At 49.6% G+C, this 14,690-nt stretch overlaps 1 protein-coding gene across 8 annotated transcripts in view; it reads left to right on the top strand.

Moving 5' to 3' along the window:
• The window catches only part of MARCHF2 (membrane associated ring-CH-type finger 2), a 38,999-nt gene that overhangs the window by 19,746 nt on the left and 4,563 nt on the right, over nt 1–14,690 (top strand). For all 8 annotated transcript variants that reach the window (XR_012621140.1, XR_012621138.1, XR_012621139.1 and 5 more), the window contains one exon: nt 13,370–13,579. Coding sequence is in view for 5 of the 8 variants with exons in the window: in XM_074809079.1 (XP_074665180.1) it covers nt 13,370–13,579 (210 nt within the window). In the remaining 3 variants the exon portion in view is untranslated. The remainder of the gene's footprint in view (nt 1–13,369; nt 13,580–14,690) is intronic.

Raw genomic sequence — 14,690 nt, 5'->3', positions numbered from 1 at the left:
ACTCTCCCGGGGTGGGATGGGGGAGAGGATCAGAAGAGTAAAAGTGAGAAACCTGTGGGTTGCAATAAAGATGGTTTAATAGGTAAAGTAAAAACTGTGCATGCAAGTAAAGTAAAACAAGGAATTCTTTCACTACTTCCCATCGGGAGACAGGTGTTCAGGCGTCTCCAGGAAAGCCAGGCTCCATCACATGTACTTGGGAATCTTCCCTTATCTGGGAAGACAAAACACCCTAACTCTGAACCTCCCCCCTTCCTTCTTCTTCCCCCAGCTTTTTATTGCTGAGCATGACATCATCTGGAATATCCCTTTGGTCAGCTGGGGTCAGCTGTCCCAGCTGTGTCCCCTCCCAACTTCTTGTGCACCCCCAGCCTACTTGTTGGCAGGGTGATGCGAGAAGCAGAAAAGGCCTTGACTCTGCTAAGCACTGCTCAGCAATAATGAAAACATTCCTGTGTTATCAACACTGTTTTCAGCACAAATCCAAAACAGCCCCATACCAGCTACTATGGAAAAATTAACTCTATCCCAGCCAAAACTGGTGCACTGAGTCTTATCGCTTTTCTCCTAGATGCTAAAACATCTAAAATGGCTCTTTAACCGAAAACTCTCAAATGGTTGTTTCAGAGGTTGAAAACCACTGCTTTAAAACATTTGGGAAGGGCTGTATCTTGGCTTTGAGGACACACTGCAGGCAAGCCCAGTAACAGTGAGATTGCTTAGGGCTTATGCGGGCCAAAATTTCGAGTGCAGGTTTCAGATGTTTTAGCTTAAGAGCTAGTAAAGCATTCATGCCCAGAAACAAACATGTGGAAGTGCGTTTAGCTATAGTTCACAGATGCTGTAGCACCTCGTAACAAATACAGGCTTAGAAAACTGCATACTTGAATAAGAGCTTGAAGACCAGTGTATACTGGAGGAGTTTCTCCTCTGACACTGACGTCTGTGCCTCTCCAGCAGGCAAGAGGAGCTTTCTGGGACAGTGTGACAGGAAAGTCATGGGTCTTCTGTGCGCCTTCTTGTCTGTACTCCAAGGTGGGTGAGTGAGTGGCCCAGGACAATCAAATTTTAATTCCTGTTGAAATCTCCTCTGAACTGGAGCCTGTAAGGGTATGGTGACCACCAAGCAATCTGTGAGCATTGAGAGGTCATGGGTGGGCAGCATTTAATGAGCCTCAAAAGCAAAAGAATTGCCACTGTGTCTTCAGAAAAGAATAGACCCCTCAAGCTGTTACTGATAGTTGTCAAAGCTTTGGGATGTGAACTATTTGTTACTTCTCATGTTTTGGGACTGTTTGTGAGCACAGCAAAGGGGGTGATCTGCCCTGTTCTGGTGTCTCCTGTGTCTGCTAGGGGAACAGCTTGTGTAAAGTGCTGTTAGTGCCTTGTGAGTTTGGGGGCTGGTAAGCACTTGATGAAAAGTCACCCCTTAGCTGGTGAGAGTGATCCCTGCCGCAGAGCAGAGTCTCGACGTGCAGGTCGCCATCATCGTACAGCCCTAGAGTGATTCCCTTACCTGCAGTTCATTGGCAGAAAGCTCCTTCCCTGGCTTGAGGAGCACCCTGTAGCCTGGTTTAATAAATCCCACGGTAGCAGCCTGCTCTTGCTCTTCCCCGGGGGCCAGCCCCCCTTCCCCACCACGCCATGGAGTGCTGTGAGTCCGGTACCAGCCGCACGGAGCAGCGCATGTGCTGGGTCTCCATACGGCGCGGTTCAGCCGATCCGTGTGTGCACTGTGCACCGGGCACGGGCAGGGGGCTCCTGCTAGAGTGAGATGGCTCACCCGGCTGGGAAGACTGCCTGTTTTTGTTGTACTATTTCCACCACACTGTAAAACATTCCAATCCCTGCCTGGAGTCTGGGAAGAACATCGTGGAGTTCACTTTCTCCTTTTCCTTGGGAATTGTTACAACTGCTCTGGGCTTCTGTGCCACTGAAATCTGTGCTTGCCAGGAGTAGTGACAGTGAATGTGCTTCACCATGTGATGTTTGCTTGGGCTTTTTGTTCACTTAAAGGCCAACTTACAAACTTGGCCGCTTTCAGAAGTGCACCTGCTGTTAGCAGAGGTTCTGCCCTTAGTGCAGAGCCCTTCTGAAAGAGCTGATAACCACTTGTTGGCTTGCTGGCACTTTCCATTAATACCCTCTGTCTGCAGTCTGGTGTAATCTCAACCCCATACCAGATTGGGCCAAAACTCTTCACCAAATACTTTTGGGAAGTGTCATCCCCAAGTTGTTCATCTGTTTCTGAGAAGAGGGCTATGGGAAGAGGCTGCTTAGTCATTTAAAAATTACATGGTTCCCTCAGCTGCCTTATCTGAGAAATTCTCTGCTGCTTCGTTGTGGGGAGGGGTGGGGAGCATTTTGAAACTTTCGGGGAAGTGATGCTCATGTGAGTGTGCTGTTTAGTAGCTCTGATAAAAATCCGCTGTTCACCAAGTAAAACTGGGAAGCCAAAACAGAAATTAGCAGAGGATAAACGGGATGGAGACTAGGACTGGGAACGATGCAGGAGCATGCTTTATGGCAGTGGTGTTGATGAAAGGGTCTGTCCCAGGTGTGAAAGGCTGTCCAGGCATGCTAGCTCTCTTCTGTTGTCACATGGCCACTGTGAAAACCCCGAGAGAATGAGGTGACACACCTACCTGCTGATGTTGGTCCTCACAGGAGAAAGCAGCTAGCTCTTGCTGTTTGCTTTGCTGTGTCCTGCCTTTCCAGCCTGGGGAGACTTAGAGCTGCTCGTAGTGGCTGTGGTGGTCACTGGTCAGCACAGCTGAGCTCCAAGGGAATGGGCTGTCAGCCCCATGACAAACTAGTTCTGTCTGTGTGTGTTTGAAGAGTCTTCAGAAGGAGAGAGGCTGAGAGCTGAGTGTGGACTGGAGGAGGCGTTTTGGTGAGCACTGTGGGGAAGCTACATGGTCGAGTTGAAATGCTTCTGTGGAAGCTGCAGAAAGTTCTTGGAAGTCAGGAAATGCCACAGCCAAAGTTGCCTTAGCTTTTACTTCAGTCCTCTTGTGTATCTGCATTACAGGGTGGTCTTTACATGGTCACAGACTGCATTTTCCAGGATCAGTGCATGGGCGAAAGATGCTCACTAGCTAACTTTGCTTGTCCCGCCGTGTTGTATGGCTGTGTGCTCTTGTATCCCTGCTCACAAGACAAAATTATTCATTTCCCCATGGGCATCTCAGGGGTACTTATTGCTGTGCTATCTGAGCACTTCGCAAACAGTAATTTAATTTTGCAGCTTCCTTTAGGGAGGGAAGACAGCAACCTTGTTCAGCATGGATTAAAGAGAATTTTTAAATAGAACTGGATTTTTATTTTCTTTAAGCAACCATTTATTTATGTTGTGGTCCATTCAGTTTAAAAATAGTTAGAGTGTTTGCTGCCAGTGTGCCTGATCTCTGAACTGAGAGTGGGGGACTTGTCTGAGCCTGGAGCCAGCTCTGGCAGCCACGGGCTGGCCCATGGGTGCAGGGAGGATCTCTCCTGAAGTTCAGCCTAGTTCAGTTATTTTTTAACTAAGAAGCTGGTTGAAAGCTTAAAAAAAACCCACAAAAGGCTTTTGTTAACTGTTAGGCTGTGAGGTTGATGGGCTTTTTCGGGAGCATGTTTTGAACTGCTGCAGGTGAAGATGGAGAGTTGAACTGCAGTCCCAGGTGCCTGAGGAGGGTCTGTAGCCAGGGGTGCGAGATGCTGCCACGCCGGTGCCTGTGCTGTGAAAGGACAGAGTGGCCTCTGCTTGGCTCTCTCAAATGGTCTCCAGCACAAGAGGGTTGTGGACTGGGGCTCTCGAGTGAGGAGCATGTCCCCAGTAAAGAATGAGAGGGCCAAGCCTTGGAGAGGGATGGTTTTCCAATAGTTGAATTTCCTGTCAGTGTTAGTTTAATGTGCATACACATGTTTACAGGGAAGTGATCTGAATCCATGAGACTCTAGGCAGCATGGCTGGCATAGTCAGAAAGTGCAAACTATGTTTCTATGTTACCTGGAAGACTTCAGCAGTAGATATTTAGGTGAAATGTTCAAACCACAAGTTGCACTGCATACAGCTTTCCAGGAACAGGTAGTTTCTTTGTTCCAGTAACATTAAGCACAGAAAATGCACAGTTACTGCCTAGAATTCATCTTCAGGAAACATCTGTATCTTTGCTGTCCAGAACATTGTGGAAGAAGGAGCGCAGGCCTTTGGAAATGAAACATTGCTTCAGCCTAGACAGCTTTTTCTCCCAGGTCATGGATGGTCACACAATTCTCCAGGCAGGGTTGGGTTTATTTGTCCTGACTTTTAACACATTAAATTTGCCTCAGCCAGACCTTGTTCTTTAGAGTCCTGTAGTCTATAGAGAGAAGAAGTGCCTCTTGTCATCAATTAATTCCTGCCTCCTTAGAAGCCTAAGTTAGGATGGGTGAGCCTCTCTGGAGGTGCCTGCCTTTTTCTGGCTCTAAAACCAAGGCAAGTGCTGTTACAAGCAGCTCGTTGTACGAGTCTAAATGTTCTCCCTTCCACATAAACTTTCTTTGGTCTGCGACTAAATCCATCACAAACCTATTTTCTCTCACAAAGTTTCTCTCCACGCTGAAGACGCTTTGTGTCCTCTAGGATTTCACAACTGCCTGGATTGAGACATTTGGTCCTGTATTGGATGTGTTGTGAATTTCTAGAAAGCATTATCGAGGGTGATGCTGTGGCTTTGTTTCTACAGCCACAAGCAAGCGCAGCCCTTCTGCACAGCTCCTGGTCTTCTCCCTGGCTGCAGCCCGCTGCCACAAAGGGAGGTGGGAGCACCAGTCGGTCCCTGTTTTGTGTACCTGAGCCTCCTCCTGCCTGTTCGCCCTCTTTGCTTTCCCAGGTTACCAGCAAAAGTATTTCCTTCCGTGGCTGCCTTGTTTTGTGTATTTTGCTGTGGCACAGACCCTCTCATTTCTCTTTTCAATTCATTAACAGCTTGTAAAGTGTTTTAACTCTAACCTATTGTTAATTTTGTCCCCTCTGAGTGTTTCTAACACCAGTTCTGTGCCCCAGAGACTCCCATTTCAGGCCATCTGCCTGTGCAGCAAGTCAGCTTTGGTTTCCCACCTCCTTTGGCCCATGGGAAGGCGATGCCTGGCGCAATCCTGGCCTTGGGCAATCGGCGCAGCGGGTCCGTGCCGAGCAGCCGAGGTCTCTGCGTGGAAATGTCCTGGGCTGGCAGCTCAGGCAAGCGTCAGAGCAGCAGCTGTTTAATCCCAGCAAAATGTCAGCCCATGATAAAGAGGAAGGATGTATTTTTGTCCACACATCATGTAAATCTTAGGGAGAGGAACCTGTGGGTTACAGGACTCAGCTCTGAGAGTGGCCGTGAATTTCTGGCGCTGAGGCCAAGGCTCTGGCTTTGCTGAAATTCCCAGGATGTCGAAAGCCAATGTATCCTGGTGGTAAAAGCTAATGAGTGTTAAGCATGACTTGTTCATGATGTTTCTCTAAGCGTTTAATACCTTTGCTAAAGCAAAATTCATTTGAGACAGCTCACTAATTCCAAAAAAGATTTCTCTGGTGAATCAGTCACCGCTGGAGCAATTTAGCCACACCCTTTGTTCCCATATTTCTGTCCTTGCAAGCAGGTCTCATGATGGAGCCCCAGGAAAACTCTGCTTCTGTGTCTTCAGTGCTGGTGCTTTCCTGCAATATATGTGTTAATATGCTTTATTTAAAAATGCTAGCTTTAGTAATATCTGTGTATCGCTATGCCTCTGCAGAACAGCCCCTTCCAGGGGTATTATGCAGTACAGGAGACTGCCAATTTTTTGCTCCTACTGTTTTTCTTTGTGTTTTATTATGCAATTTTGATTAAAAGATGCTTATTTTTTCACTGACTGCTAATTCTTTTGGTTCACTTAAGCTGGATATTTTATATAAGTCAGTGATTTTTTTTTTTTTTTGTCTCATAAGGAAAGTATGACTTCCAAACACAGTTCTCAGAGATGTTTGCTTGGCTGTTTGGGTCACGGGACACCTCCTGTGGGTCTGCCACGTGCAGTCTTTCTGCTCCATCTCCCTAGTCTCCTGTACCCCTGTAGCTGTGGGAGGTCCTGTTGGGATGTCCCTGGTACAAGCAAAATGAGCTTTGCGGGGAGCAATAGTGGTATTCTTATAAGTCCTGCTTATGTTATTAGGAAAATAAATTTTGCCTCTGGGCACAGCGCCCTGTGCAGCGATCGCTGCCCCCCCTCCAGTTCAGAGAACTGAGATGTGATGTAAACTTTCCCCACCCTTCCTCCAGCCTTATCGTCCTTGCAGACATACTTTTTCTTTGCTTTCCTTGAACTCTTCTGCTGAACTCATTGCACTGTTCTCTGTCTTGTCTGTGCTCCTTTACCCCTTTCCCCAGCTTGTCTCTCTCCTTTCTCAGTGCAAGCCTATGTTAGACAAGCCTATGTTTTCACTAGACCTGTATCTAGTGAAAAACAAGTCACTCTTGGCTCCAGCTGACTCCCTCATCTTTGCCTTTCTCTCTTTGCTTGCATTTGCTGTCTGGAGATGCTCTTCTCAGATCCCACCCTAGATCTGCTTGGTATTTCTCTGTGCAGTCCCTGGCACTGCTCTGCAATCCTGGAGTGGCCTCTTTGGGGCTAAAACTGGAAATACTTCGTCCCTGCACTCTTGGCACTTACCAGCTCTAGTCTATTCCTTGCAAGTCCTACATCTCCAGCACTTTGTCCAGCCTTGCCTGTGCCCTGAGGGTGTAGAGGACCTGCTACCAGTGGGGTTTCTTGGAGGTGCAGCTGCTGGCAGTGCCATAATCTCGTATTTGTGCATGTCGTGGTGCAGCATTTCCCGTGGTGATACCAACCACAGAAGCACCTACTGCTGTGTAAGAAAGTGTCCTGGTGACCTGCAGCATTGCTTGGGTCGGTTCCTCTCCTGTCCACCGTTTCTAGCTCTCCTGCAGCTCTTTCTCTCCTTGGGTCAGCCCAGTGCCCCGTGCTTCCCACAGGCTGAGTGCATTGGGAAGGCTCTCGTGCCTGTACAAGGAGAGATTCAGCTTGCTGAGGTTTGTGGAGCATCAACGGCAGGCAGTTGTGCAGTGGGGAAAGGAGGGTGAGGAGGGGCAGCATTTAACTGCTCTGCTTGCAGGGACAGGGGTATTTGTGGGTCTTGGCTTCCTGAACTCTGGGTGCTCCATTAGAAAACATCCCTCTCCACCTTGGTAAAGAAAACAGGACCATCCTGCTGCGGCTGCCCGCAGGGCTCGGTGACCTGCAGGGAGGTTTTGGTGGACGCACAGAGAAGGGATGTGATGGTCCCTCTACTGAAGCTGTGTTTTTTTGCTTCGACACATTTCTCAGGCCAGGGACAGGGCTAATTGTGCTGCTGTGAATCAAGGTAATGTTTTTCTTTCTGGCTTACATAGCCAGGCACAGGGTCAGCAGCAAAAGGAAAATCAACAGACACCTGAGCAGCCACAGGCTAACTATTTGGTGGACAGAAGGGACACGGGATATTCTGTAACACAGCTGGCTTTACATGCCAAATACTCCTGTTGCTGCTGTGGCTTGCGTCATACTGTAGCTGTGAATCACATGGGGAACTTTGTGGCAGGGTCAGCTGATGAACAGGTCGCACTGGTCCTGAACAGTGCTCACCGGAGCGGGGCTACAGCTGCAAGGCTGGGAGACACCCCAGCACATGCTGCCTGCAGACTGCTGGTCCCACTGGTGCTGGTACCGTGCCACGCAGGTCCCACTTGGACTGCTGTCGGCTGGCACGTGAATGCTGCATGCAATGCGTTTTGTGAAACAGGGGCTGATAGCTCACAGCCATTTGCAACACAAGGTAAGTGAGCTGTAAGATCAATGAAAGCTTATTTTAAAACATCCATTTGTAATGCTCCAGAAAAACTGCAAGGTGCTGAGCACTGCTGGAACAGTCCCTCATCAGTCCACTCCCCTCGATCCCAAGTGGCAGAATGCAGCCCAGCTCCAAGACATGTGGAGTAGCAGATGCTGGGATGGGCTGTCTGGGAGACTGCTCTGTTACACTTTGAGCTCTGCTCTTGGCTTCCAGAGGAGCTGATGATGTCCTGGTGCCTTTTTCTTCATGCCCTGCTCCTGCCTTCCGTCACCTGGGGCTCACCCCACTTCCATGGGCACTGCAACATCCAAAGATCAGATACTCATCATCCCGTAGCCTTGCCATGGGTCCAAGAAATGAGCTCCCTTCCACGTGGTTTTACCCTGAGTAACTTCTTGTCACACAAGCAGAGAGAGGGGAGAGGGTGTTTCCAGCAGGGCGATCTGGGACCCAGCTCATAGCCGAAGTGGGCAGCAAGCAGCCAGCTCTACCTCTTTCTCTTCAGTCTCACACGTGATTGCAGCATGGAAGCAATTGGTTTTGAACTTGGCCTGGAAGAAGACCAAGTTGTGCTTTTTTTGCTTTCCCATGTTTACTCGATAGTTTTCCCTACAAAAATTGTTTAATCTGACTGACCACTTTTTGGATTGTTTGCGAGGTTTATTTTAAGTCCTGTATGCACTAATGTGCTGCTGTGCCAGAAACCCTGCGCCCTTAGGGTGGCTTATTGTGTTCTTTTTTTACTGTGTCAGTGCGTACTGGCAAAGTAAATCAACTACTTCAAAAGGAAATTAATTTGCTTCCTGCCTTTACATGTTTCAAAGGTAATAGGGAATATAAATAGAGTAAGATGCAGTAAAATACCTCGCTGCCTTCAGTCCCTGAGATTCTTATTGTACAGGGGTCAAAAGTGACCCAAGATGCCATCTTACAGGGGATGGGGTGCTCTGGGATTGCTGCTAGAGAGATGTTGGTCTAGTTGGGGTAATTCAGCATTCACCTGAGTGCTGTGCAGCTGGGGCAGCTCTGTGCTGGTTGGAGTAGGGAAACCCAGGCACACGGCTGGGGGTTCGAATGATGGAGCTGCTCATGCACTCTTTATAGGAGCAGCTTTGCTGCGTAGATGAGTTGCTGTCCACGCCCGCTTCCTCTTAGGGATGCTCAGGACTGCATGTGTGGTCCTTATCTTCCCTATGCAGCTCGTTACCACTAATCTCCGCTGCAGAGCCTGACAAGGGGGGACTTTCAGGTCTGCCTCCCTTCTCCCAGTCCTCCTGTCCAAACCACAGTTGTGGCTGCTCTGAAATTTCCTTCTGCCTGTCTGGCCATCAAGTCATGCTCAGAATGGCTTTAAAAATGCTTCTAGTTTGCCCTCTGTCATTGCAGGAGTGTTACTTGATCCCCAGATCTGTCTGCACCCAGCTCGCTCTCTAGCTTCACTTGTTCTTGTGTTGTTTGGGTCTCTCCGATGCTTCAGGTCACATCACTAATATATCTTGTTTATCAGTCCTCCCAATTCCTGGCCAGGCTCTTATCTGTTGCTGCAGCATCCTTTCCTCTGTTCTGGGCCAGCTCAGCGTCCCGTAGCAGGTGTCTGCAGAGCATGCTGATAACGTGGCTCTGACCACCCCGGCCACATCACTGTTCCTTGCCCGGATTTGCCATCTCCCCCTTCTCTTTCCCATTTCAACAAAAGTTGTCTGCACTTCTCATCCTGTCCTCACCCCTCTGCTGTGTCTCGCTGTGCATCCCTCACATTAGACTCTCTCCATAGTTAAATCTGCACTAACTACACTAACCCTTCCATGCTCCCCTTCTGGGCCAACACTTGGTGCTTGTCTTTCTGGCCAGCCATGTCCTCAGGTTACCTGTGCTCTGTTTTGGCCGGTGTGGTCTCAATAATTTCTTACATACCTGCCACCACCCCTTCTGTATTGCTATTTAAACTGTGGTTTCCCCTGTAGGAAAGCAGCTTTGTGTGCATAGTTCTCAGATGGGTCCCTTTTCATGCTGTGTGTTCAAAAGTGGGCGCTGAAACAAAGAAATTAACAGTCAGAATCCAATAGAACTGTTCAGCAGGTATTCTTTTATTGGCAGCGCTGGGGTCACCCTGGGGATTCTCCACCATAAGGGCTCCCAAGAATTAGCAAGGGACATCAGTTTACATGCACACAAATCATATTCATTAGATTTCCTAGAAAGGGGTGGCTTATGATAACGAGATCCCAGAATTCATTTGCATAATCTGAGCATGCGTAGTGAAAATAGGGTGAGGGTCTTCGGTGGTCAGGGGAGGAAGTAAGTAGTCTTCTTCACAGTGTTCGCTAGTTGACCTCCTTTCCAGAGCATGTGCTGTGAAGTAGAGTCCAGGTGTCTCCCTCCTAAGTCAGCAAAATCAGTTTCTCTGTAATAGGGTCTCTGTGTCTCTTTGTTCGAGCCCCCCTTATCTCATTCTAGGAGTTGCCCAGGTGCCCACTGAAGGCCTTGACTCTGCTCTCAGTGATTTCCTTAGGGAACCTAACGAGCGTTTCAATCTTACCTAAACAGACAAAGGGACCTAAGGAAACAGTTGAGGAGTCAGGAGTCCTTGAGAAACAAACGAAGCAAAGCACAAGCAAAGCTTTCATACATCACATCACAGTTTAGTCTTAATAATTGTTAGAAATTCATTTGTTTGAGCCCTTTCATTCTATTTCAGCACCCTGCTCCAAGTCTGGCGGTAGGACGTGTCTGTCTGGCCCTGGCTGCCTTGGGGATATTCCCTTCCCTGCTCTGACTGTGCCTTTTTGATTGTGTTCTCCAATTATTATTTCTTTTGAGGAAAAAAAGAAAATCCTAAATGAGACCAGTTGTCTTCATGCAGGAAAGAAAGGATCTGGCAGCCCAGCGTACAGAACTCCCAGTAAAAATGTGCTGTAACAACTCTGGGTACTGGTAGGAACCACAGCTGCCTGCTATTCTAAAAAAAGGAAAGGAAAGGCTGGAAATAACATAATCCCAGGAAAACTAGAACAATTGCTGTTGTCAGAGTCGAGTATCTAAAATGAACCCACATCAACAAGCAAGTCAGGACTCCTAAAAGTAGAGATTGTCTGTTGAGGGAAGCCTGCCTGCATCCATTCTGCATCCGAGCTGCATTCATCCTGCAACCTGCTAATTTCTGAGAGCTGCAAGAGAAGGGGCCTTGTGAAGCCTCTCGGTAACACAGAGCAAAGTGCAGGAACCTCCACTGTGATAGATCACTGACTGCCTGGGAGGCAAGAAAGCAAGACTGAAAATGGGAAGGAATACACCAGAACCGGGTCTGTCCTGGTCCTGGCATGTCTCTTCTGCCTGTAACATGGTGGCCCGTGGATGGCCACCAGCAGTGGAAAGGTCTTTGGGACTTTGCAGTTATGAAGGTGGAGTCTTCAGCAGCTCTGTCTGTGGTCATGCCTTGTCTCTTCATGGTCACTAGTGATCCCCTGAGATCTGGGAGGAAGCAATGGGGGATCTTCCCCCAGCCAGCCGAGCTCTGTGTCCCTCCTCACCTGACAGTTGTGCTGCTTTCTCTTTAGGAATGGTCAAAGTCTTTCTCTGTGAGAAAGATGCAGATTTGGGCACAGTCTGTTCTGTAAAAGAAAATGGGTTTGTTACCTTCCTCTGCTGGGGCCAGCCCAAGACTGTGGCCCCTTGGCTGCTGTCCTGCTTTGTATGCTCAGATGCAAAGCTTTCTGCTAGTTTCTCACTCTTTTTTTGCCTTTTTTTTTTTTTTTCCCCTCCAGTCTTGGTTTCTTAGTTGCTGAAGTGATATGCTTTTTTCCCTCTGTCATCATCTCTGAAAATACTGGGTCCATGGGTGTTTGCATTCCCCACTGATGGCCCTGGTTGGGTGCCAGGCTCCCTGGTGAGCAGCACTGCCACAGTTTGCTCAAGCCCTGAGGACAGTGCTGTACCCTTGAGAGCACTCCTTCAGAGCTGTCTTGCAGTCTCTCAGGTGGACCTGGGCATTTCAGATTTGATTGAAATCAGGACTGAAACTCTAAAATTTCACAATTCTCCAAAAGGAACCAGAGGGCTGGATTTGGGACAGCTGTCCTTATGGCTTGGCCTGGCCACAGACCCCAGTATCCTGGTTTCCCATAGCCCCTACACCAGTTGCAGAGTCCTGGATGTGTTTCTATTGAAGCTCAATCCAAGACCTGTCAGATCTTTTACTAAGCCAGGCTTTACTGAACAGACCCCCTTCTGTCTTCTAGCTGCCGCCTGCTCCTCGCTACTCCAGTGAAGAGCCCAGGCAGCTCCTGTACTACTGTTGTGGTTTGAGCCCAGAGGGCAACTGAGCACCACACAGCTGCTCGCTCACTCCTTGCCTCTCAGGAATGGGAAGGAGGAAATAAAACAAAAGGCTTGGGACGGGAGGGGATGACTCACCCATTATGGTTGCGGGCAAAAGACAGACTCATTAGGGGAAGAAGAAGAACGTCAATTTAATTTAAACACCACCACCACTTAATTTAACAGTCAGAGTAGGACAGTGAGAAATAACAACCACACCTTAAAAACACCCCTCTTCTTCCCGGGCTCAGCTTTGCTACCGATTTCTCTCCCTCCTCACCTGCAGCAGCGCAGGGGGATGGGGATGGGGATGGGGGTTGTGGTCAGTTCATCACCCCTTGTTTCTGCTGCTCCTTCCTCCTCAGGGGCAGGACTCTGCACTCTTCCCCTGTGCCAGCATGGGGCCCCTCTCACGGGAAACAGTCCTCCAGGAACTTTCTCTGACATGAGACCTTCCCATGGGGTGCAGCTCTTCCCAAACTGCTCCAGCGTGGGTCCCTCCCATGTGTCGCAGTCCTGCCCGTGCTGAACTACAACAGCGGGGGCTGCTCTCAGCATCCTGGCCTCCTCCAGGCACAGCCCCTGCTCCGCCGTGGGGTCCTCCCCGGGCTGCAGGTCGGCATCTGCTCCCCCGGTGCCCTCCATGGGTGCAGGGACAGCCTGTCCTCTCCCCACGGGCTGAGGGGGGTCTCTGCTCCAGCCCACCTCCCCCCCGCCACCTCCTCCTTCCTTCCACTCACCTCGGTGGCTGCAGAGGTGTCTCCCTCACAACTCCTCCTCGCAACTCCCACTCCTCCTCCCAGATTTCCCTTCATAAATACGTTATCACAGAGGTGCAGCCACCGTCACTACTTGTCTCAGCCTTGGCCAGAGGTGGGTCTGACTTGGAGCCGGGGGGGAGCTCAAGAAGCTTCTCACAGGGGCCACTGCTATAGCCCCTCCTTCTGTACCAAAACCCCCCATCACACACACACAAACCCAAAACACTTCCTCTGCACATATTCTTTAGTTGTCTCTTCCCTTTCCCTTGTTGGTTGTTAAAAATATACTTGACGCTCTCTAGCTCTATTTTTGTGAAGGTTTATGTGAGTTAAGTGTATGCACCAGGTACATACAGACTGCAGAGAGCTTCCCAGCATAGCAGTCCTGTTTTGCTAGCACACTGTGTGCTCTGCGTGCTGCTGACTAATGCCCTTTCTCCCTTCCTTCCTGCAGTGGCTAAAGGATCCCGGTCCCCGCAACGAGAAGAGGACCCTTTTCTGTGACATGGTGTGTTTCCTGTTCATTACTCCCCTGGCAGCGATCTCCGGCTGGCTGTGTCTGCGTGGAGCCCAGGATCATTTGCAGTTCAACAGCCGACTGGAGGCCATCGGACTCATAGCACTAACTATAGCACTTTTCACAATCTACGTCCTTTGGACGCTGGTAAGTGTCTGCTGGCCAGGGCCTTGATTTTCTTTGAAAGGGAGATCGAAGTCCTGGCTCACACCGTGTTGGTGCAGCCAGCTGTTTCTGACTCCCCTCATGAGAAAACCTTGGGGTCTTTCTCTCGAACGTCCATTTAATTATCATCAAATGGGAGCTGCTCAAGTTTGTTGCTGAGAATGAGAAACCACTTCCTGATCATCTGCTTTCCAGATTGGCATGGGAGCTGTGTTCCCCGGGGTGTCATGTACCCAGGCTCAGACATGCCCGAGTGTGGCTGTGGCTGGGTGGGAAGGTCTGGTGCTGGGGGCAGGCAGCGGTCCAGCTGTTGTGCCTGTTCCTATTTTTGAGAAGAAACACAAACTTGCTACCTGGGTGGTTTAGGGGAAAAATAAAATCTGGAAAATATTTGACCCCTAAATAATCTGTCATCATGTCCCTCTGTGCTTTGTGCTGCCCAGCACAGGTTGGCCGTGCCCAAAGGAGGTGCATCCTGGCTGCTGGGGGCCTCTGTGGGCCAGGCCAACAAATTCCTGCACAATATTTTTAAGATGTCGGTAGCACAGAAGGGTGTGTGCAGGGAACACTCTGGCCCTGGGGAGACCTCTGACTTCTCTCTCATACTGGGCTTTTGGACTTGAGCCCTGAGCCAAGTCTGGGGAGCCAGCCTGCCCTGGCCCACTGCTGCGGCTTTACAGCTGCGCGGCTGGGGCTGGGGGCACTGGGCATTACTGGGAACCTGCACTTGACGCCGTCTGGGTGTTGAACTGATCTGTGCTGGGAAAGAGCTTCCCACAGATGCGTTGTATCTTTTTGGACATGCTGAATTAGGCAGCCAGGAACGCGTTGCTTGGGGCGAGTCCAGAAGAGGAGGAAAGCAAACGTGGATTTGCTGTGTAGCACATCTGTGAGTGCTCACAGCTGAGAGCCCAGGGGAGCAGCTGGGATGGGGAGCAGCTCCCTGCCCTGCCCCTCCCCGAGCCCTCCAGGCTCCCCTGGCCCCACTCTCCAGGGCTCCCAGGCCAGGGATTTCCCTCTTGTTTCCCATTCAATTCTTTCATGTTCTGTTGCTAGGTGGGTTTCTGAGTTTGGATTTTCATTTCAGCTCTGC

Source organism: Strix aluco, chromosome 29 (assembly GCF_031877795.1).
Source record: "Strix aluco isolate bStrAlu1 chromosome 29, bStrAlu1.hap1, whole genome shotgun sequence".
Classification (NCBI taxonomy): domain Eukaryota; kingdom Metazoa; phylum Chordata; class Aves; order Strigiformes; family Strigidae; genus Strix; species Strix aluco.
This window is presented reverse-complemented; position numbering and strand designations above follow the sequence as displayed.